This window comes from Parasteatoda tepidariorum, chromosome 1, assembly GCF_043381705.1.
Source record: "Parasteatoda tepidariorum isolate YZ-2023 chromosome 1, CAS_Ptep_4.0, whole genome shotgun sequence".
Lineage (NCBI taxonomy): Eukaryota > Metazoa > Arthropoda > Arachnida > Araneae > Theridiidae > Parasteatoda > Parasteatoda tepidariorum.
The window spans coordinates 71,020,286-71,044,166 of NC_092204.1; the positions used below are offsets into that span (position 1 = coordinate 71,020,286).

General features: G+C 27.7%; 1 protein-coding gene across 2 annotated transcripts in view; it reads right to left on the reverse strand.

Moving 5' to 3' along the window:
• LOC107450901 (pre-mRNA processing factor 39) overlaps window positions 1-23,881 on the reverse strand; it is a 28,888-nt gene that overhangs the window by 401 nt on the left and 4,606 nt on the right. Inside the window, exons 2-15 of one of the 2 annotated variants that reach the window (XM_016066837.4) lie at window positions 20,851-20,898; window positions 18,467-18,576; window positions 18,007-18,132; window positions 17,522-17,637; window positions 16,502-16,669; window positions 12,117-12,348; window positions 10,756-10,866; window positions 10,293-10,457; window positions 8,107-8,233; window positions 7,644-7,852; window positions 7,500-7,559; window positions 6,716-6,897; window positions 4,303-4,380; window positions 1,301-1,478 (exon numbers count right to left, since the gene is read on the reverse strand). In XM_016066837.4, the coding sequence (XP_015922323.1) occupies window positions 1,301-1,478; window positions 4,303-4,380; window positions 6,716-6,897; window positions 7,500-7,559; window positions 7,644-7,852; window positions 8,107-8,233; window positions 10,293-10,457; window positions 10,756-10,866; window positions 12,117-12,348; window positions 16,502-16,669; window positions 17,522-17,637; window positions 18,007-18,132; window positions 18,467-18,576; window positions 20,851-20,884 (1,896 nt within the window). In that variant the 5' untranslated portion in view covers window positions 20,885-20,898. Of the gene's footprint in view, window positions 1-1,300; window positions 1,479-4,302; window positions 4,381-6,715; window positions 6,898-7,499; window positions 7,560-7,643; window positions 7,853-8,106; window positions 8,234-10,292; window positions 10,458-10,755; window positions 10,867-12,116; window positions 12,349-16,501; window positions 16,670-17,521; window positions 17,638-18,006; window positions 18,366-18,466; window positions 18,577-20,850; window positions 20,899-23,881 lie in introns of both variants that reach the window. The other variant, XM_071182092.1, reaches the window with a different exon arrangement.

Consider the following 23,881-nt stretch of genomic DNA (forward strand, 5'->3'; position numbering starts at 1 on the left):
TACTCTTACGTGCTAACTGTAGCAAATAAGCGACAGTAAAAAACTTTATCAATCAGGGTAAAAATATAAAAATGGTAACCAAACTATTTATTTAGCAGTTAATTCACCACTACTTAGTTCACAATGAAAATTATATAGTTACACTTTGAACTAACACTGAGTAGATATGTGACTAACATTGATTAAAGTTAAAGCCAAATATGCTCATCAAATTTGTCATGCCCACATTTAAGCTACTGCTTTTTATTATTTTTTCCCCATCCTGATTCTGATTGAATAGTTTTATGAATTTCCCGCAAACCTTTCAGGGGTTAAGCTGCACTAGAGACTTTATTATGAGCATTAATTTGAAGCAATGGTGAATTGTAGGTGATTAAAAAAAAAAGCTCTTTTATCAGCCGAATAATACAACTGTTTTGTTGATCCTGCCCACAGTATTTGATAGATTTTCATAGCATTTTATTTTCTTGCTTGTTTAAATAATTCGAAACTATATATTTAGACCTTTTTGACAAGGATCTTAAAAATTTCTATTAAGTAAATTTATATTATTTATATACAGAAAAGTGTTTATAAATCAGGTAACAGATGAAATATAATTTGCTAATAATACAAGTAGTATTTATAAATCTGCTCATAATTAAATGCATACAGTATTTTGAAATAAATAATCTGAAAGCAATAGACAAATTTCAACTAAAATTACTACAACTATATAAAATAGTTTGAGCGTAAATACTTTTTACAAAATTTTAATTGAAGACTTCAACAAAAAATATTTAATTTCAAACTATTCTATACAGTAAACAAACTATTAAATACTCTCTGCTAACTTCTACTTTACTTCTGAAGAAAGTATTTAATTTCAAACTATTTTACATTATGGAATAAAATTTGCAAGCATTTAATTATTTGCAGATTTAAAAACACTGCTCGTATTATTAGCAAATTATAATTTACTTATTACATAACAACTAATTCTTAAAGCTATATACTTTTCAGTAAATAAAATAGGTGTCTCAAGGTTGCTCGATTTCCCGAAATTTCTATATTTCATTACAACGGTTACAGCAAATCTCCCGCTATGAGTGCATTCGAACTTCTCTCTGAAACGTATTGGCATAGGTCAAAGGAATATTTGTTGTAACCATTGTAACTAAGAGAGGAAAAGTAGAGAGATCATGCAACATTGAGACACTTACTCTATCTAAATAGAGTATAATTAAAAAAATACATTGTCAAATTATAAATGAAATATTGTACACATAGAATGAACACACATAATTGCACCATTTATTACCTGAGCAGCATAGCTTGCCCAAGCAGCTGATTGCTGCTGATACTGATAAGATGCAGCATCATGTGTAGCTGGAATAGCGGCAGCAGCTGCTGTAGCAGCCGTAGAAGTAGAATTAGCAGTATCTGTCGTAGCTGATCCATTAATTTCGGTTTTTAGTTTCTTTTCTTTACTTTCTTCACTGAAATTGAAAGACAAAATAAATACTATGATTGTAATATTCAATAATTAATAAATCAGGCAGTAATGACCAAATGTACCAGAGTGAGTTTTTAAAGATTTACATAATCGATTTTCTGCATTACAATCAAAAGTTATTACACAATTGCGAGCATAATTAAAAATAAACAATGGTTACAAGTAATTTTGATCAATATTTGTAAGTAATCATGATAACAAAATAATTCCTAATAATCAAATCAATAATATATTGCCAAACTCAGTTTCGTAGTGTTAAGTTTACTGAGCAGGAAAATCATTAAAATAGTTAAATTGTTTTTATAAACTTAGTTTAAAAAAAATTTTTTTTTGAAAAAAGAGGGAGGGGATCAACTTTCTACTAAAATCTGTTATAAACAGACATTTTGTAGTATAATTTCAATAACAGTCTTTTCTTTAGCTGAAATTCTTTGAAATAAATGTGAAATCATTGCTAATTATGCTTGATCTAAATGAAAATAGCATAACTATCTTAACATTTTTAAGAGGTTCCATATAGTACACAATTTTAAATTTCAGAAAACCAATTTTTTTTAAAAAATCCAATTGTACAACCCATCAAGAATATTTTATTAAAGTTTTTATTCAATTTGAATAGAACTCTTTAGCAAACTCCTCCATTAGGTATGACCGGCTAAAAGCAAATACATTTTATTTATACACACCAGAGTTCTCCCTAGGAATACTTCCTCACAGAAAAGGGCACCAACTACCGTTAAAATCTATCAAAATCTGTAATATTATGTAATAACTGAACTTGATCCTCTTTCTTTAAAATCTGCTAAAATGAAATCCCCCCCCCCTAGCTATCAAGGGTCAGGAAGTTTTGATGTTTGCAACGATTTTTTCAAAATTTGATAATTGTATATGAAAAAAGCAACACAAAAGTTTTACTTTTTTAATAAATAGCAATTTTATGCATTATCAATATTATGTATAGATATAATTAGAATTAAATAGTAAAAAATACTTTAAAATTGCACTAATTTTAATTTTGTTAACATTATAAGTATTGTTGTATGTCTGTTTACTGATAGCAAGTTTTAAAAGTTGGTACCTCTAAAAACACTAGAACAGGGTTCCTACACTATTTTGAGAAAATAATATCCTGACTTTTGCAGGTTTTTCCTGACCTTTTACATTCTTGACCCGACAAAAAAAAAAAAAAAAAAAAAAAAAAAAAAAAAAAAAAAAAAAANGTTTCCCACTCCAACAAAACTTTTAACATTGCAGTTTCAATTAGTAATAATATGCCACTTATCCATAAGTATCATAGATTGAATAGGATAAACACTTATATATTAAAGTGGAATTGCATAATAGCACTTTATATCCCAAATTACATTTTCAGAAAACTTGTGAAACATATTTTTAATTATCATGATTAGATTAAACTTTTAGTGTGTTTTTGTAGTTAGATACAAAAACTATTTAAATAAAAAGATGAAGAAAATCTGTTGGATTATGGAAATATTATTTTATTTAATGTTAAGTGGAACCAAATGCATGAGTATCGTCAGGATATAAATGGTTAATCAAATCTGCGAGATATGTATCAGTATTCTCAAATAATATTTACTCTTAAAACATACTAGAACATTTGTTACATTAAGTTATTAATTTTTAAAAATCACCAATACACTTCAAACTGACTTTTCTCTTAAAAGATAATATTGAAATATAAAGGGGAAAAAAGTCAAGAAAAGTTAATTATATACAAATAAAATCAAAAAATTTTTTTTTTCTTCTCCAGTATACTTACATTTTTTTCTGTAATACTGTAAGCTTCCGGAGAAACTCAGAGGCTCCTATGTTATATAATATTTCTCAACATATTTTGTTGTTTGATAATTTCTGAATCAGGAGCATCCAGTTCTGTTGCAGCAGTTTTCCTCAATTTAGATTTTCTTAATTTCAAATCATCTATCCTTTGTTTTATTCGTTTTCTAGAAATTTCAGCCTTTTTATTCTTACGTTTTTTTTTTTTTTTTTTTTTTTTTGGCTTCTAATGCATGTCTCCATCTTGTTCTAGATCCTTTTACAGCATCTAGCATTTTTTCATTAATGTCTATTATTCCATTTATAAATGAAACATAATCATACACACGCCTTTGTGAAATAATAGAGTCTTCATTGAGGTTTTCAACCAATAAGCTTTTATTGATTTAAAACCCCCCTTCGACTGTTGCGTTACCATGAGAGAGGATAAGAACAATTTTTATAACCTCCCACAAATTTTCAAATTTTTTTCTCCGTGCAAATATTTCGAAAAAAATTATCTAATCTCTTTTGCTGTGGATTAAACTCTAAGAAACTCTTTTGCTCTTCTTTTTTCTTGGCAGCATCACAAAACAGTAAAAATTCCTTTTCTGATTTTTCTGCTGTTGTTTCAGCTACTATTGTCTGTAAACCAGTTATTCACACAAAGAGCAATAAATCTAGCAACCCTATCAAAAATTCCTTATCATTGGATAAACAGGAGAAAAATTGCTAACAGGATAGGTTCTACCAGGGAAAGAGGAATGTTATTATGAGGAAATTACATATTACATTTTGAATTACAGAATTTTTCCTTGAAACTTTATTTTTGCCTGTCAGTCTTTGAATGAACTATAGTTTTTCTTCATTTTCCTGACTTTATGAATATGTAAGAAAAATCCTGACATTTTAGCTTAATTTTAGAATAGCCTGACTTTTGCAGGTTTTCCTGACCATGTAGGAACCCTGTAGAATTCAAATTAATTAAAAGAAAAGAGAGATTTTTATTATGTAGTATGATTAGTTACCTGTCTTCTGCTACTCGTTTCTTAGAGGTGTAATGGACTTTATACAATTTAGCATATTCTTCAAAGGCATCTTGAATACTGCAAATATTTTACATATTAAAAAATTTAAACATTTAAATGAACAAAATTAGAACTAATGCTTTAATACCATACCAATGATATTGTAGAGTCGAGGTTATTTAATAATAACAAGAAATTATCAAATTAATTTCCTTTTAGATCAGGGCAGTAGCTCCAGTTTGATGTCACATGTAGCAAGGACATCCGCAGATTGAAAGAGATTTAACCTTAACAATACAAAACAAATGAAATAAAACAAAAATATGACCACCGAAGCCGACGTCTTCAGGGGGTACCGGCCCCGGTAGCCATTCAAAACAAAACCATTTCTATTTGAGGGAGAAGCAAAAGCTTAAAATATCTCCCTCAGTACCCCGATGGTTTTGTATAGAGGTCCAGGAAAAACAAGATACACTCAAAAGAATAAACAAATTACGAAAAGAAAATCAATAAAAATCATCAGAAAATTAAAAACTCACAGTCACAGGTCAAGAATAAACTTCAAAAGCAAGTGGAGGAAAAAAACACTAAAAACTGAAAAACAACGCCCCCTATAATAATGCGCAGTAGAAGTTTAAAAATGAAATGATAAAGAAATGAAAAAGGTCAGGAGAAGGAGATACGTAGATAAATTAATAGAATGCTTAACAACAATTATATACATTTCTTTTCACATCTTGCATGCGTTAGTGAAATATTTAAAAGTTCTTAATACCATTTTCCCTCGTGATATTGTTAAAAAGTCATGAGTTAATTATTTAAAAAAAAAGTTAAGTAAGGTTAAAAAAAAAGTTAAGTAAGGTGAGTTAAGTAAGGTTACATTACAACTTATTATTTCTTATACTATTACAATATTCCACTCCTTCTGAAAAAAGCTAAGCGAAAACATGCACTTATTGATCAGGACTCTTCGAGTCCCTTGAGAACTCGAAAAAATAAATCAAATTAGCATTAAGATCACTATAAGATATTAATCAGAATGTACAATTACAAGCAAATAAAATAAACATTCATATTAATTCTTTAATTACAACAACTAAAAAAATTTCATAATGATTAAAATATTAAAATACATTTTACTTAATTTTTTTAATTTTTTTTTCCTTATCTTTAATAGCTCGTGAAAAGTTTTCTTTAAAATGTTCAAATATTTGATCATTTAAACAGAATTCCATTTCTTGAAATTTATGAAAGACTATTCTTCAAACATGTATAACACCACTTTATACTTAGATATGTGTGTATATATATATGCTCCATATCCAGAATTGTAGGGACATCGTCGAACGGAAAAGATTTTTCCGGATAATAGGTCTTTAAGGCAAACATCAAAACAGTCTTTTTCAATAATAAATTAGAAATAGACGCCAATCAACATAAATTTTAATCAGGAAGGAATAAATCCAAATGGTTTGTGGTGTTGCAATAGTTTTGCAGCTTTTGTTGCAGATTTCCATGTGGTTTTAAAAAAATCTCGATACTTTAATATGCTATTATAATATATCGCGAATTCAGAATCAAGCATTTCGGTTAGTTTCCCAACCCACTCGATTAGCGATGATTTGATTGTGAAACCACGTGGCTGTGCTGATCTTTTTTTCGGTAGTCATTAAAACGGTATTTCACTTGGTGTGAAAAATCTCAATGTTTTAATACATTATTCCTTGCGTCAAACTTGGAATCGTGTGTTTCGCACTCAATTATTGACGATTCACCAGCTATCCCACGTGACGATCAATCACATTTTTGTCAATTACTGCTACTGATTTTCATAGTTTCTTTAAATTCTACATTATCATTCACAAGAGATGTGAACCTTTTGCACACTCTGAAATTAAATGAGTGATTCTTGGAGGTAATGATCCTTTTGTGCGAGAAAAAAGATATGCGATTTTTTTCATATATATATATATTCATACGTATACGATTATTTCATATAAAAATAAAGAAGTTGTTCCATTTAATAACCAAGTAAAATTATTATTTTATGACACTCAAGTGGAATTGCTTATTTATAGCATTGGTTTGAATAGCAAGATGATAGAGACTAAAATCTTTTTAAGATATCCTTTGATTTAAAAAAAAAAAAGAAGAAATAAAATTAAATAAAAAAATGATTCAAACTGAATTAAAATTTATAACCCATTAAAATCTCAATTTAGGCTTACTTCGATAAATGTTAAAATCCAGTTTTTGAAAAATTAACAATTGGCACTGAACTAAAAAAAATAATTTAATTTATAGAATAATATTTTTGTCAGTTTAAAGGCAGAACTTCTTTAAGTCATATAAGTTTTTCTCGTAAGTTAAAGACTAAGATAAAAAGTAATATAAATAGATCATAAGACAGTACCTTTGAGGATCCATTGTGAAATCTTCCAAAAACTCAAGTTTCCTTCTTGCAAATGTCAATTTCTGGTCTTCATTCATATCACTGGTTAATGCTAAATCAAATGCCTCAAGAATAGCCGATTGACTTATAGGAGTTTGTTGAAATCCCACATCTACTAGTTGCATCAATATATATGGATTACTCTAGAATTAAAATAATTATTAGTTTCTTATACAGCAGTGAAGATCCTGAGAATATTGCAAACTTTCGAATAACAAATGAGTGAGCGCTCTTAATTTTAGAATACAGTTGAAAAAAATATAAAGTCATTATTGTCAACCTAAAATCAAAGAACAGTTAAAGCTGCAATAAGAAGAGAAACTGCAATGAAATAAATGAATGCTATATGCAGCATAAATAAATGAACCCGAAATTGTAGGATACTTATAGCAATATTTTTAATGACAAGAGTAAAAATGATACACAATTGATCCCGTTTATAAGTTGACTCTCCTAACCCTAAGAATTTCTCAAAAGTCACAAGATTGACTCCTACACCAGTAATGAAGTCAGACAGTCATTGGTCATGAAACATCAATGCATTATAAAAAATGAGATAAATAGAAATAACTCAGTATTAATTAATCTTTTTTGAAAACTACTTTCTATACGTTATATACAATTGATTTTTCATTTTTAAAAACGATACTTTAAATTACATTCAGAAAAAAATTAAGATTGAGAAAAGTTAAGATAATTTATTGAAAAGTTTAAAAAAAAGAAAAGAAAAAAGAATTAAACTTACTGGATCATTTTTAAGGGCATCTTTTAAAACCTTTGTAGCTTTTACAAAATCCTGCTTAACCTAAAAAATAATAGTAAAATCAACTTATAGCTGCGTTATCAGACATTTATTTAGAAATTTAAGAACAAAAAACTGTGATCTTACCTTATACAGATATCTTGCAAACTTTGTAGCGAAATGGGAAGACATCTGAGAGGTTTTGGCTTCAGCAATGCATTTTAAATACATTTCTTCTACCTTTGCTTCATTACCCCGTCGTCTTTCAAGATTAATTTTTCTAAGAGTTATTTCTAACATATCTTTGATATTATTCCCTAAATCTTCAAGAATCTGGGCAGCTTTGTCAACATTATCTGAGAAAAGAAAACAAAAATTATATAAGATAAAACAAATTTGTGAGATTTTGAAAATTTCGCATTAAAATTTTTTAAAATTATATGAGGTTTGGAGAAAAAACTGCAGACAATTTTCTGTTTACAATGTTATGTTTTTCTGTTTTCATACAATACATTAAAACAAGTAGTCATAATTTAGGATAGCATATCTTTACTCATTATCCATGATAATAAATAAGTAAAATAGAAGAAAAAAATTGTAACAAACAAACCCCTTCTTTCTTGAAATGAGGCCCAAGAAAAATGAATCATATATTTTCGAGGTAGATGAATTTTACAAGCTCTTTCATAAACTCCATCAGCACTTTCAGGATAATTATCTTCCATATACTTAGCATACTAAAAATAAGAAAAATAACGTTTGTTACATCACGAAACATTAAAATTTGCTAATGAAATGCAAAAAAGTTTTTTTTTGGAACTATTCCAGTGCTGAAAAATCAATGTTTAATAAACAAAATGCAAATGAAAGTTTCATAAAATAAAATGGTTTGGTCATAAAAACTAACTTTGGTCAATAAAACTAACATTCCAACAAATTATAAGTAAACCCGCGATGTGTAATAGAGAAGCCTCATGACCATTTCATTTACAATGAAAATATTAATCTGCATCTTCTCAAAATGGAGATAGGTACACCTGTCCTATTACATAATGAATTCTGCTTGTTTTTAAGAGTTGAAGAAAATTTCAACCTCTATCCAGCTGTGCAAAGCAGCTCTCTCTTTGATGCTGAACAAGATGAGTAAAATATTTAAGTTTTGGCGTTAAGAACAGTAAAAATTTAAGTTTGCCACGTTACAAAGCGGGGGAAAAAAAGTTGTGGAAAAATCTAACATTTTAACAAAATTTTCTAAAAATTAAACCATAATATAGATATAAATTTTTAACCATAATTTTTTTTTAATATTTGACATTGAATACAAATTAAGTGCAATCTGTAATAAAACTTTATAGTTTAAAATTTGTACACCTCTTTATTAACAGAATGGACAGAAACTATCAAACTTTATTTATCAAAAAAACATGTTCAATGTTTTTCAACTTATCACAAAACAAAACTTAAAATAGTCATTTGAGGAAAACACTCATTTGAGTTTAAAATAACAATTACTTTTACAATTTAGTAAAAAAAAAAAAAAAAANAAAAAAAAAAAAAAAAAAAAAAAAAAAAAAAAAAAAAAAAAAAATGCTTCATAAAAATTATCTTCTTGTTTACAACTTAAAAAGTTTAAACAAAAATAAGCACCATTTAAGTACTTTTTAAGCACTCAAAAAATATTTTTATACACTCTATACATAAACAAAATGCAAAATAATTGTCAGACTTTACATGATCATGATATAATAACTAGTTTCTGACAAAGAACTCTTTTTTTGTTTTATTATTATATTAGCTATTATAAAATAAGAAAGAGATTTTTCGGTTCAATATCAGAGGGTGGAAAATGAAGCCTGAAATTGAGAATATCTTGCAAAATGCAGTAGAGTTGCACATGAAAAAGCAAGAATCTCAATGAACCTAGCTCAGTAGACGCACATGCTGACTCGCAAGTATTTCATCAAACACGTAAAACGATTAGCGCTTCCATACAATACTGACTGACGGTACGCTGAAATGGATTGTGGTAGAATGAATTATGTGAAAAGCACGCTTTTGCATAACAGATGACGAAAATAGACAAGGTAAAGAAAACACGATTCTTTTCGAAAATGGAAAATTAAGCACTTTTTAAAAACAACCAATGAAAAAAGCACCTTTAAGGGCTTCTAAAAAAAGGAAATCGAAAATAAGCACTTTTTAAAAATGCTATGCACTGTGTTATTAAACATTGATTACAATAGTCATGAATCACTCAAAATATAACTGTGGCAGTTTTAAGCACATTAAATTAAAAATAAGAATATACAAATTATAGAATTTTTCTATTTTTATTTTTTAATTTAATAGTATTTATAAAAAAAATCATGAAAACAATGCCAAAACACTGATACAAGCATAAAAGGGATTTCTCATTTGGCATCACTTGAAACACAAATTGTTCTGAAGGGACTTAACAGTTCTGTGACACACATTGTTGTTTTGAGTGCTTCATGCTTTAGGGAATCAAGGAACTTCTTAAAATTATTACATTTTAACAAATCCCAAGAGACATTATAACAAGTTACTATCATCTCTGATTTGAAATCTTTAATTTTCAATCAAAATCCATTAAAAAATGAGACTTAATTTAATATTTAACTTTCTGGTAGGCAACATTTAAATCTTGACGGTATTAAAAAATTGCACATGTTTCTATTAATTCCTAAATGAAAAAATTAAAATCACTTTTTACATGTGATTTCTCACTAAATTACTATACAAGAAAAGAAAAAAGCAATGAAAAAACATGCATACTTTTAACCACATATCCTCATAGAGAGCACACGCAATCATGCATCTTTCAAAGAGAATAACTATACTCTCGTGTGTTCCATTTTCGATTTCATAATCGAGATAATCTTTCCAATTTTTTAATTGAGCTCTTTCTAATGGTTTCACATGGAAGTAGGGTCTCTTGATCTGCAAATAAACAAAATCACATCCAATCAATACAAAACCATCTTCATGAAAATTGATGCAGTTAACCCTAAGACTCTACAGTAATTTGCATACCTGAACTAAGTCTGTCATGATAAAGAAATCAGGCCTTCAAAAATCACATTCTCACCAAAGAAACTGCATGTAAATGGTCATATACAGAAAATTTGTTATATTAAAAAAAATCTGCTAATCATCGCGGCATTGATTCGTTGTTTAGACTTCTTATTTTTGCCAACACTGGTTTAAAAATTAAAGTTAAACAAAGAAACACACTTACCGCTTCTTCAAAAGACCAGCGTTTTCCCACTTCTATTTCATTCTTTTTATACAAGGTTTTTCTTCTTTCAATAATCTTCTTTTTCATTAAATCTGTTTCCTCAGTACTCATCTGAAAAATATCATAAGACAGAGATCAGATAATGATTTGAGATAATCATTTTTTTTAATAAAATGCTTTTGATATGCAGAAAATGCAAACAAGAAAAACATTCAACTGATAAAAATAAACATCTTGAATAAGTTTCAATCTAAATGTTCTACTTTCATGGTTTGTAAAACATGCTTATATAATGCAGTTATTAATAATAAAGATACTGTTAAAATGAAGATAGAGTTTACTTTGTGCTCTATGAGAGTAAGTCAAATAATGTGAATGAAACACAAAATAAACACCTTTGTTTGTGTCATTTTTTGTGCTTCATTCAAGTTGTTTAGCTTTAGATATTCTAGATATTATTGATAATAATTAATGAATAATTGTTTAAAATTTAATGACAAAAAACCTGAAAGTGATAATGTGTTAAGCTCAAGCATTATTTTGTATGAATTCAAAGTAAGAAAATTTAAATAGAAATATACCTATTTTTAGTTTAGTTAAATATACCTAAATTTAGTTTGAAACATAAAGGGAAAAAAAGAAAGAAAAACCATTATGATAACCCAAGACTATAACTCAACTTTTATCTGTACCACATAGTGAATTAAATAAGAATTGTAATTCACTACAAGCTATTACGAGACTAAAGTCCTTATACTAAAATGGCCCTTAATTTTTTAAAAATAGTTAAGTAACAATCTCTAACACGTTCTTTTCGCTCAGTAAGGAAACTTTGGTATCAAGCAAACAACAAGTAAGCTTTCTCCCAGTATAAACTTTAATTAAAGAATTGGTTTTAACACTAAAAATATAACAGACCACAGCAATGCCAAATATGTGGACCAATAAAGATGCATCTTGCAACTTTTTTGACCTGAGAATACTTTGATTTTGGCCATTTCCCCCCCCTTCACGTAATTGGAAATAAATCATAAAACTAATTTAAGGTGAATTAAAGACAATCTGAATTATATGGTGAAAAATCTTCATTTTTTTTTTAAACAAGTGATGCAATAAACCATAATATTAATACTTGGTTCTTACAATCCAGAACTAATAATAGGTGGCGCATATTACTAGACAACAGAAATTGGTAAAAAATACTGCAATTACCTGAGACAAAATTGTTAATTCTTAATCAGAAAACTATATTCAACTTTCACAGAAAAAAGTTGCTCTCTGAGACTTAATAGAGGATATTTAAATAACATGTACTTGAAGACATTAAAAGGGTAAAAAAAATAAATAATAATAATAATTACCATATCTTTCTCAATATCTGTACCACCAGGTTCCAAACCTGGAGGAGCATCATCTATATCCATTCCTGGAGCTGATTCTACTTCTTTACTGATGCCTTTATCATCATCCTCTGCATCATCTCCAACCATTGAATCATTTTTTAATATGCTTACTACTTCTTTTCTAAGTTCAAGGAATTCATCTGTAGAAAGTATTTCTCTTGGTATATTTTTCTTTACATGTTTACCAAATCTGAAAAGACAAAATAAATTATCAGCATTTTTTTTACAAATATCAGTTTGAAATGCGTTTAATTTCAATTTCAGCACTTAAAAGACAGATTTTCATTGGACATATTGTTTATAATTTCATTTTAATTTATGTTTAATAAGTGTATACATCAAAATAAGTGAAAATATTATATTTAGAGCTTTGATAACTTATGTTTATAAATTGGAATAGATAGGCGTAGACAAGGACAGACATGTCCCTTTGCAAGTATGGAGTGATGGCTCACTTCCAAGCAATAATTTTTCAATTATAATAAATTTTTAAATATGAATGGAAAAAAAAATTTCAAACAATTTTATTTTATATTCAAGGTATCTGCTACATTTTAGATTTTCAAACTCATTGTTTTTTCCTGACTTTCCATGTCTAATTCCAAGAACTTTTTATGACTTAACGAAGTTACTATTTTCTCCCGACAAAAACAGAAACAATACATTTAAAAAGCATTATAACATTAATTGAAATGATAGGTATAACCAAAACTATTTTGGTTATACCTATCATTAATAACCAAAATAGCAATAACCAAAACCGATTTTGATTACAGAAAAAACAGAGAAAGAGTTGAAACAATATAATAGCTGAAAAAAATACAAAAGCAAATATATTTTTTCCTTATTTTTTTCTGCAGAATTATAATCTTAAGATACTTTTCTTGTTCATCGGAAAGGAAAAACATACTCCTAATTTTTCTGTTCTCATTTAGGAATAAAAAATATTTGCCAATGACTGATTTGCTTCAGCTAGGATTTTAAATTGAAAACAATAAATAAATAAATAAATGATAATAAAAAATTCTGAAATCACAGAAGTTAAAAAGACAATTCGCTATAGAAATGATGCTTTTCCCTTTATTTTTTGAAAGAACACCATAATTTTTAAAGAACATGACTGTAAGTGGGAATTTTCTTACAAATTCAGATATTCAGAACACCATGAAATTAGGGGGAGGGGAAAAATTCATTTTGAAAATTCGGTGACTTTTTTCCATGACTTTCCAGGTGTACTAATATCTTATATATTTTAGTGCAATTATAATTCTGATAATGAAGATTTCTTTAGTAATTATTAGATTGTTTCTTATAATTTAAAAATGCTAAAACATATTTTAATTAGGGGCAATATATATATATAACATTTTGTAATTAGGGACAATATATATATATATATATAAGGGGCGTTACCGATCTGGATTTAACTGTTATTTTCGGGTGGTTACTTTCCAGATTAAACCAAATTCCCTACGGTTTAAGTAAGGTTAAGCAAAATTTTAATCATACAAAAAATGATTTTTTATACAAATAAAATATTTATCTACAATGCATTCAAATTTTTTTTTTCTCTCTTCAATTTATAAATAAAAATTGTTTATTAAAACATGATTAAAATTATATCACTCAACAAATTTTAACTTTTTGAGTCAACACTGAACAACTTTTTACAGATAATGATTGATTAATACTTACATTTATTATCACATCCCAGGAAAAAAAAACCTGATAAATAAACTATAAAATTTTGTTGTGCGATCATTATTACAATACTGCCAGTTGATGATAGTCAAAATGTTTAATTGTTTGTGAATTTTGCTGAAAATTTTAGATTTTCTGTTTATTTCAGGCATGAAAGCAGACAAAAATAAAAAAAGCTGAAGTTTTACAACACAGGTCACTGGGAGGAGGGGGTAAGTGCTGTATATGATACTGAGGTTTTTAAAAGCAACTTTTAACTATGCTGGGAGATTTTTATTTAATATTTAAAGTGACAGAAGGATTTAGACAGTTAACTTTAAATTTTTCTTAAATATAATTTTAAAATTTTGACCACTACTATATATTAAAATAAAATTAAACAATTATAGGAAGGTGCGACAATTAAATTACTTACTAATGAAAAATATATCACATCTTTACAGTAACTAATTCAAGAGAAAACTTACTTCTACTTCTTTCAAGAACCGCGATATTGGGTTTTAAAATCGTGCGAATGTGAATCCCGATACTAGATTTCAAAATCATGTGAATTTAAATCGCGATTTCGGATTTTAAAATCACAATTTAATAAAGTTTACTAAAATGGTCATCCACCAAACTCCCCCCTTCCTCAATTGTACATTGTTTTAACAAAACAAAAAAGTATGAAGCACATTTTAATTTATTTTATTTTAGGAAATTTATAAAATTGTACACATTGTAATAAGAATTCTCTGTATTGAATACATGTTTAAGTAGGATTTCATTGATGAAAGACACAGAATATAAACAAATCGTTAACTCTCTTATATAATGCTAAATTAAGATATACAGTACAGAACCCGTTATCCGGAAATCAGAAAACCGGAAAACCAAAAAACCGGAACAAAATTCGATAAATTTTTCCGCCATTTAAAAAAAAAATATTATTTTCCACATAAGATTTTAGGATTTTTCTTTCTATTTTGAAAGATCTTTACCTTACCATCATTTTGGAAATAATCTTTAGTGTACTACTTCATCGTTTTTTCTTCCTTTTAAGATTATTTCCAATATTTTATTTATTTATTTTTTTTTTTAGTTAGGTTTAACAATAAAAAAACGGCTTTTTGCAGCGATTCAGAAAACCGAAAAAATCAGTTATCCGGAATAGCGATGGTCCCGATCGTTCCGGATAATAGGTTCCCTACTGTATATATTTTTTAAAAGATTAGTACGATTTTAAGTGCAATTATTTGCATAGAAATTTTTTCTTAATTATTTTTTGCCTCTGAGAAACAGAATTTAGTGTACTGTGCACAAAATAAAAAACCCCAGACCAACCTGAATAACTTTTGACCCAATGATCGCATCTTCACGTTCCAGGACTCAATCTTAATGGTTCACCGGGATGACCTCAAATATGCTAATTAATTAGGGCAAACTTCATTAAATGTGTTCAGTCAAAGATAATTACATAAAAAAAAATTTTTTAAGCAAGTAGTTATTATTCTATTTAATAATAGCTGAAAAAAATTTAAATTTTAAGGTATGCAATTTTTTTATACATAATTTTAAAGAATATATTTTTACATATTAGAATAAAAAATTAGAGCGAAACAGACAAATTGCTCCAGAGAAATCAACTTTCAAACTTTTTTAAAGCTTGATTTCTCAGAAACTAAGCGACAGATTTCCCCCAATCTTTGTAATTTTCCATGTAAAAATGCTTCCTTTAAAATGATTCTAAAAAATTTTATACCTTGCAATTCAAAACTTTTTCAACTATTATTAAATAAAAATAATAAACTTACTTAACTTAGCATATTTGAGATCACCCCCTCAAACAATTGAGAAGTAGTATTAGAATGTGAAGATTTGGTCATTAGATCAAAAGTATATTCAGGTTGGTCATTTCTTTATTTTGCACACTGTTCATTAACAAACACATTAAACAGTACTTGGTCATATTCGAATTGTCTATCTTCTGATTAGTAGACCTTTCTTGAAAAAACATAAGATAGAAGTACAATTTCAAAAATTTAAATCTGAATTTAATTGGCACTATAAATTTAATATTATTAAAATGTTATGCATGTATTTAACAAATACTACAAAAAAAAACGAATGATACACGGAAATAGCAAGAGATTGATAAAAAACTTTTTCTGCAATATTTCTGCTCTTTATATAATTAATTTTAACACAGTAATAAAAGTTTTATTTCAAATATTTAAATGGAAAGAAATGTCAGCATTATTTATTTTGAACCTCTTTGGATTCTGTTTTGATGATTTATTTCAAAATGGTCATTTTCCAAGTTTATCGCAATAGTTTTTCATAGTTAGGTAATAAAAAAATAAAAAAGCAATACACTATTATTTTGTATCAATAATCTATGCTCTTAACAATTTCACGTTTTCTTAGCTTGTGCAGAGCTTGTTAAAAAAAAAAAAAAAAAAAAAAAAAAAAAAAAAAAAATTTTTTTTTTTTACGAATGCTGAATAGCTTAAGCAATAATTCAATATATAATATGGTAAAATATGAATTTTTATGTTGAATAATCTTTAACTATGGCAGAATAATTTTATTTTCAAAAAATACTGCTTTTATTAAAATGAACAATTCAGCTAATTCATTCAAATAATATTAAAAGCACATACTTTTCAAAATGATGACAATACAATTGTGTTGGAATGGTTAACAGTTCGTCATAGGCAGAGGTTACTTCTTTCAAATTCTTGTTCTCCTCTAGCCATCCCACATAGAGATCCCATAATCTATCAGAACGAAATTCTCGCCCAGCTGCACTCAAAGCTCTCTTAAATAGCCTAGAAAATGTTAAAATAATACACATTGAAAATATTTTTAAGATCGTTATCAATTAGAAAAAAATAATCACACTGGTTATTAAGAATTAACAATAATATAAAACATGGTGAATGGTATCAACAAAATAGTCCTGGGGCTGCCCTGGAGCTAAAAGGTGATAGGAAACTACAGACAGCTATCACAAGACTAATCACTGGTCATACTCGCGGACTAACATTTGTTCAGAGTCAAAAGACGTTCCCGCCTAAAATGTAGTGCTCACCAGGCTTCACCTGATCATTTGCTGACCTGTATGGGACTGAAGAAAAATTTTATTTTGGAGGATCCGCAGATGGTGTTTGATTTTCTGTCGGTGAACGGTCTCCTGGACTTTGTCTAGCCTTGTTCTGGGCCAAGAGGAATAAGTACCACCACCACCACCATAATATAAAATGTTTTTAAAGCGACAAGCGAACCTAACACCAAATTAACCATTGTTTATAAATAAAGATATTTTATGCCATGAAAAATATAGTTAGCAAGTGAAAAATGTTTAAATTACTTCATAAGTCTATTAATATTTTGAAACACTGAAGCCAGTTTTATTACAGATGTCATTTTAATTATAGTTAATGAAAATATTTCAAAAAGTTCAAATATAGTGCTTTATTATTATGATTAAGAACTACCACTACAATTATTAAATATCTATTTAGTAGTATATAAAAGATGCTAACTCAATTCAATTTTGAAGTGCTTTTTGATAGATTAAGTTTTACATTGTCATAGTAGTGAGGTATATCAAACAGAACTTTTAAAAATAACACAATAAGAAAATATATATATTTTAAGAAATAAAATAGTATAGTTACATTTTTATATTTTCTTCAGAATCATCTTTGCCATTCTGCTGAGTCTTGTAAAAATTAATATAATGAATCCACAAATCTACACTCAATGGTATTGCACTTGTACCTTCTTCAAAAATCTAAAGCAAAAAAGCCATTTTGTTTAATACGTAAAAATTGTTACAGAAAATCATAATTCTGAAATGAATTAACTTTAAAATTAGTATGTGACAACAGATAATTAGACAGCCTCTAAAAGTATATATTTAAATGGAATTACTACAACTTCTAAGTTAACATATAATTAATCCTTATGGATTTTATATTTAATAATCAAAATATTGATTAATGGTAAAAATAGAATTCTATTGTCCAATTAGCATAAAAGGAGATTAGTGATAGATATTAGCTTGTTTTAGATTTTAACAAGAAATAAGTAATGGAAGGAAAAGTGATATTAAAACTGATAACATACTACACGTAATTATCTAAAATAATTCAAAACTTACCTTTTGAGCAGCATCAAAATTGTTCAAATTTTTTTCCATATCGGCATACTTCTTCCAATACCCATAGCAATATGGGTAATGTTTGAAGAAAGCTTGAAATGCTTCTCTTGCAGCTTCAATATTTTTCTATAATTAACAAATAAATTATAAAAAGTTAAAAAATTATATAAAGGACTAATTTGTGAAAATAATATAGAGAGACCTCTTACACTAAAAATTAAGCAAAAAATTCAATAAGATACATATACAAAAAACTGGTTGAAACAAAGGTTTCATCTTGTTGAGGTACTCATTTGATTTTGTCTTTGCGGTAAAATTTTTCATAGGAAGCAGATACATGGAAACATTTTTGTTAATAACTGTAAAAAAATGAATGCACAATATTTATGCCAAGAATTATGAAAATGAATCAGTGGTATTCTATCTCTAGAAAACAAAAAGTGTGAATACTTTATATTACCTCTGTTTCTATAAAATGAAGCAGATATGTCCATCCTGTAAAATCTGATGGATTGTCTTTCACAACTTGCCAATATTTTTCTAGCTCAGCTGCTTTACTTTCTTCAGAATCTAAAAGAAATTACAAACAGATTTTCACAAGTATAAAATATTTTATTTGTATTGAAATACTACATATGCTAAAAAAGAGCAAATTTCAGAATCTATTCTACAGGGGTCTGTGTAGATTTTTATGAGAGGTACCTATTTTATGAAAATTTAAAACTTAATTTATGAAAATTAAAAATTATATTAAAAAATCAATACCAAAATATGGTGAAGTAAGAAGATATTTTCAAAAATTGTCACTACAATTGAAAATCATTTGACTGGTAAATTTTTATATATTTTTCCCCATATATTCAAAAATAATTTTGCTATTGTAAAACTTTGGGCTTAAAAAAAAACATGCATTTAATAGTACTTGCACTAAAAGTTATTTTAAATATGAGAACATTTCCCACGGGGTCATATAGAAAAAAGTTTCACAGAGAAAAAAATTTTTAATAAAAAAATAAAGGACTGATAGAATAAACTTCGAACACTGTTCGAATTTCAACTTCCTGTTAAAGCTTACAGAAGGAGCGTCTCCTATTTTAATTTTAAAAAAATATAGCTTGCTACAATATGGCGTAAGCTACCACACCACACTATCTGACCAAGCACTTTCCAACTATTTGTATAGGCTTAAGTAACCGAGGATTTATCGTTTGTCACGGATATAAAAAAACTAAATTTTACGAGACGGGTAGGAGAATCTTTGAACTTGCCTTTCTTAAAAGTATTTTGTGAAACTACCGTCTTTTCTAAAGTTGAATTTGTGAAGGTACTGCCAAATGAAAGTAAATTTACCCTGGACAGACCCTTGCTTTATAACTTAATAAATTTTTAAAAAAATCACAGATTACATCAATCATGAGTATTGAGTAAACTTGGGGCCCAATAGTATATCTCTAATAAAGATAATAACCGTCAAAGAATTATATAGCAACAGAGGATACGTCTTAGTAAATGGAAAAAGGACTGAAAATTAATTTTGACATGAAATTCTGGTATACACATGAAACACAATAAACCCTGATAAATATTATAGGGGTGATAGTGGTTGCATGAAAGAATACCTGAAATTTTAGCAAGAAAAAAGTATACGTAAGAGGTCAAGGGTCATACTGACTGTGGTCAAGTTTTGGGTTAGGGAAATTATAATTTTTAATTAAAATTTAATAAAATGAAAAGATATTGATACATTATTTAATAAGCAGAGTAGATACATAACTAACTCTTTTTAGATGCTTTTCCATAGAATTAGTTACTCCAAACTCAGTAAAACAGATCATGCGAAGAAACAATTTTTAAACCAAGCAAATGCGTATCTCAATGACTGACTTTTAAATTGCGTAAATATGAATAAGGATATTTGTTTTTATAATAGCAAGAATCACGGAATTGAGTTTTTTAAATTGCAAGAATATAAATCACGACATAGGATTTTTAAATCACAAAGTGTGATTTTTAAATGTATCAAACTCTGATGTTTGGGTTTTAAGTGAAGTATTCTTGGATGAAGAAGAAGTGTAATTTTAAATCACATAAATAAGAATCATGGTGATTTTCAAATTGAGTTAATATGAAAAGTAGATAAGAAAACGGACCTTGCTTCAAAGAGACTAAATTTTTCATAAATATGAGGGGGGGGGACACTATCACAGGAATTAACGAGTTTACGGAATTGAAACAGAAAATAATACCAGCCCCGAGAGTAGATGATTAACTAAGGCACACTTTCTATCCTCTTATCAAGCAGTGGAGTGGACCTAACAGCAGGCATTAAATCTGTGCACGGGAGTAAGCCCTTTTAAGTTTTAAAAAAAAAATCTCTGGCCTAAAAATGAATTTTCCAGACTTCTCCAGAATTAGCAAATTAATTTCCTTAATCTTTTCAGTGGAAATTAAAAAAAATCAGAACACTTGTCAGCTATGGAAAATAAATTGAGAATGACATAAAATCATCAATTAAAAGAATTTTCACTTACTATTAATCAAATACATCACAAGATAAAATACAGACAAAAAAAAATTACTTACAAATAATGAATTCTTAGCCTGGCTTTCAAGTATCTTATCTCGTTTGTATCCATCTTATGTTTCTGACTAGTCTTTTTAACTTAAATTTAGTGTAGTTCCAATAAAGAAAAATATTTAGTAAATATATAAGGAAAATATATTGCCCAAGAAAAATATTTTGGAATTAATTATTTAGAAACTAATTGTCGAAACGATGGTAGGTTCCAAAATAAAGATGAATAATACATCACTTGTGCACAAGAAGAAAACAAAAATAATTACCTTTCTTTTTGCTGCTTCCATTTTTTTCATCCATTTTACTTGAAAGTTCTAAAATCAAAAACATACATTAATTTTTTATTTATCATTAAAAAACAGCATCTATTTTATCATTTAAAATTAAAATGCACTGAGAATCCAGTAAGGTTATTCACATAATTCATAAAACTGACCAGACCACTAAGTTCCATAAGCACTAAGTTCTTATACTAAAAAATTGACTATAATACTAATTATAAATAGATTTTTCATATAGATTAAGGTGAATTTTCTTTTTTTGAAAAAAGGCATTGAATTTTCAAAACAATTAAATTTCATAAAGATAACTAAAATACTTTTAAATATATTAATATAATCGTTAGACTGTCCTCATGCAATATTCATAAAAACTTTTTACAGAACCACTATTAAAAAGATAAATAATTTACAAAATTTATTTACATAATTTTTTTTTTTTTTAACATAGTTCTATAATGGCTATATCACACGAGAGAAAATAAGTGCAACTGTAAGTGTAATTTCTCCAAAAATTGCTCGAAAAATTCTCGTGTGATATAGAAATCACGGTTGCACGAAATAACTGCAACCGGTCAGGCAATTTCTTACATGAACCAATCAGATCGTTTGCTTTTTATGACGTTTCAATTTTATGTGATGACATATACAAATGTAAATAAAAATGGCGGCGGCATTAGGAAGAGGATGATCGGATGAAATTTTTTTATAGATGAGAGGGAACAGGTTTTTAGTTTAATAATAACATTTCCTTTAAAATGAAAGCATTAAAAATACTTTCGCGCTATGAGATGACCATCTCAATGCAGTTGATGTACTACCATAACAGTAGCCTGCACACGATTTTAGTATCGGTGAGTATAGTACACTATTTTTGCGATAAATTTTCCTTCAAAATATTTATTTATTTTAAGCTAATAAAATTAAAACTTATTATAATTTGTTCCGATCAAAGTTTTAATTACTTTAAATAGAAATAATTTCTATTTTAATATATGTACAGATTTATACTGGCGAAAAGCTTTACTTTGAAATATTCGCCAAGCAACTCACCAAACTTTGTTACATTACTATAACATAAAATATAATAATGATTATATTTCTTTATTTTTAAATTTTAATCTTTATTTCTGTTGATTGTAAAAGCATGTGTCCGATTATTTGAATTTTTTTCATTACATTATTATAATTATTAGTGAAATAATTATTTTATTCTTCCCTAAGAATTCTTTTAATTTTTGAAAATCTCATTTTAAAACAAGTTAGAAAATATGTGTGGTAAATATTTACCTTGTTTCTCACAAAGTTACCCTATTTTCCAGTAATTATTGAAAAGTATTACAAGAAAGGTAGTATATTATACCGTATATTCCGGCGCATAACGCGCCCCGGCGTATAATGCGCACTCGTAATTTCTAATAACTTTTTTTAAATTGTAAGATATACTCTTCATATAACACGCACGAAAATTCGGAATTGTTCAATTTTCAAAAATATATTATAGAACTGCGAAAAAAGGAATATTTACTTTCACAAATAGGAAATATGGATGAGACCCCAGTCATGTTTGACATGATCGGTAATAAAACAATTGATTTAAAGAGAGTAAAATCTGTCAACGTAAGAACAACGGGACATGAGAAATCTCATTTCACCGTAGCCCTTTCTTGCTTAGCGGATGGAACGAAACTAAAACCAATGGTTCTTTTTAAGAGAAAAACTTTTCCAAAAGGTACTTTTGTTCATGTCCACGAAAAAGGCTGGATGGACGAAAATGGTGTTAAATTGTGGGTAAAAAATGTCTGGCAAATCCGTCCTGGTTGCGTAAGAAAACCAAAAAGCCTTTTAGTGTGGGACATGTTTAGGTCCCACCTTACAGATAATACAAAAAAAATTGTTGAAAGAATGTAACACCGATATGACAGTTATTCCAGGCAGATTGACACTATTAGTTCAGCCAAATGGACGCCTGCTTAAACAAATCATTTAAAGCCAATTTAAAATAACGGTGGAACACTTGGATGTTGGAGGGCGAGAAAATCTTTACGAAAGGAGGACATATGCCTCATGCAAGTTTGGAAGCAGTGTGCAAATGAATATTAAAAGCATGGGATGAAATTAAGCCTGAGATGGATAGAAAATCATTAAAAAAATGCAGCATTTCAAATAATCTGGACGGATCAGAAGATGACTGTTTATTTATGGATGAGGGTAACACGGATGATGAAGACGAATAGATTGTGATGACGTGCCAGAAGAAATAACGGAAGACGAATATAATGTACTATTTATGTAATAACAAAAATCAATAAAGTATATAGGTAAAGGTATGTTATTTCTTTAAAATAAAAGTATTTTTCTATATTTAAATTTTTTTAATCTATAATTTTTTATATTCGGCGTATACCGCGCACCCGTAAATTCCAATGCTTATTTTTGTATTAAAAGTGCGCGTTATACGCCGGAATATACGGTATATAAAAAGTAATTATTAAAAAAGCAAATTCCCAATCTCCTTGTCTGTTTCTACATTCATCCCCTCTATTTTTTTTTGTGTATGATGATTTGCATAATATTTTGTTTATAATTATTCAAAGTTAACTAATGATACTTTACTTTTTATTTATACTTCACATTTATCTTTTGATACTTAGCTTTTCTATAATGACAGTAAGTGTACCTTACTAATTTTTCAATATACTTTTTTTTCAATACATTTTTAAGAGTCTCAGTTTATAAATACAATTTATTTTTCTTGAAACAAATTTCAATCCAAACATAAGAACTACAAAACCAAACATACCTGCCATCTTTCATTAGTGTATAGAATAATCTTAGAACTATAATCAAAACATCTGCCAAACTTAAAATAAGTTTTAAAAGGGATACCTAAGGACTTAAATGATTTCAAATTAATGGTATTTAATCTTCCTTATTCTAATAATGTGTTGGTAAAATTTTATCATGAAAGTGATTTCTTTCTTTTATTTCAGATATTTCGTATAATCCTGTAAGGTTT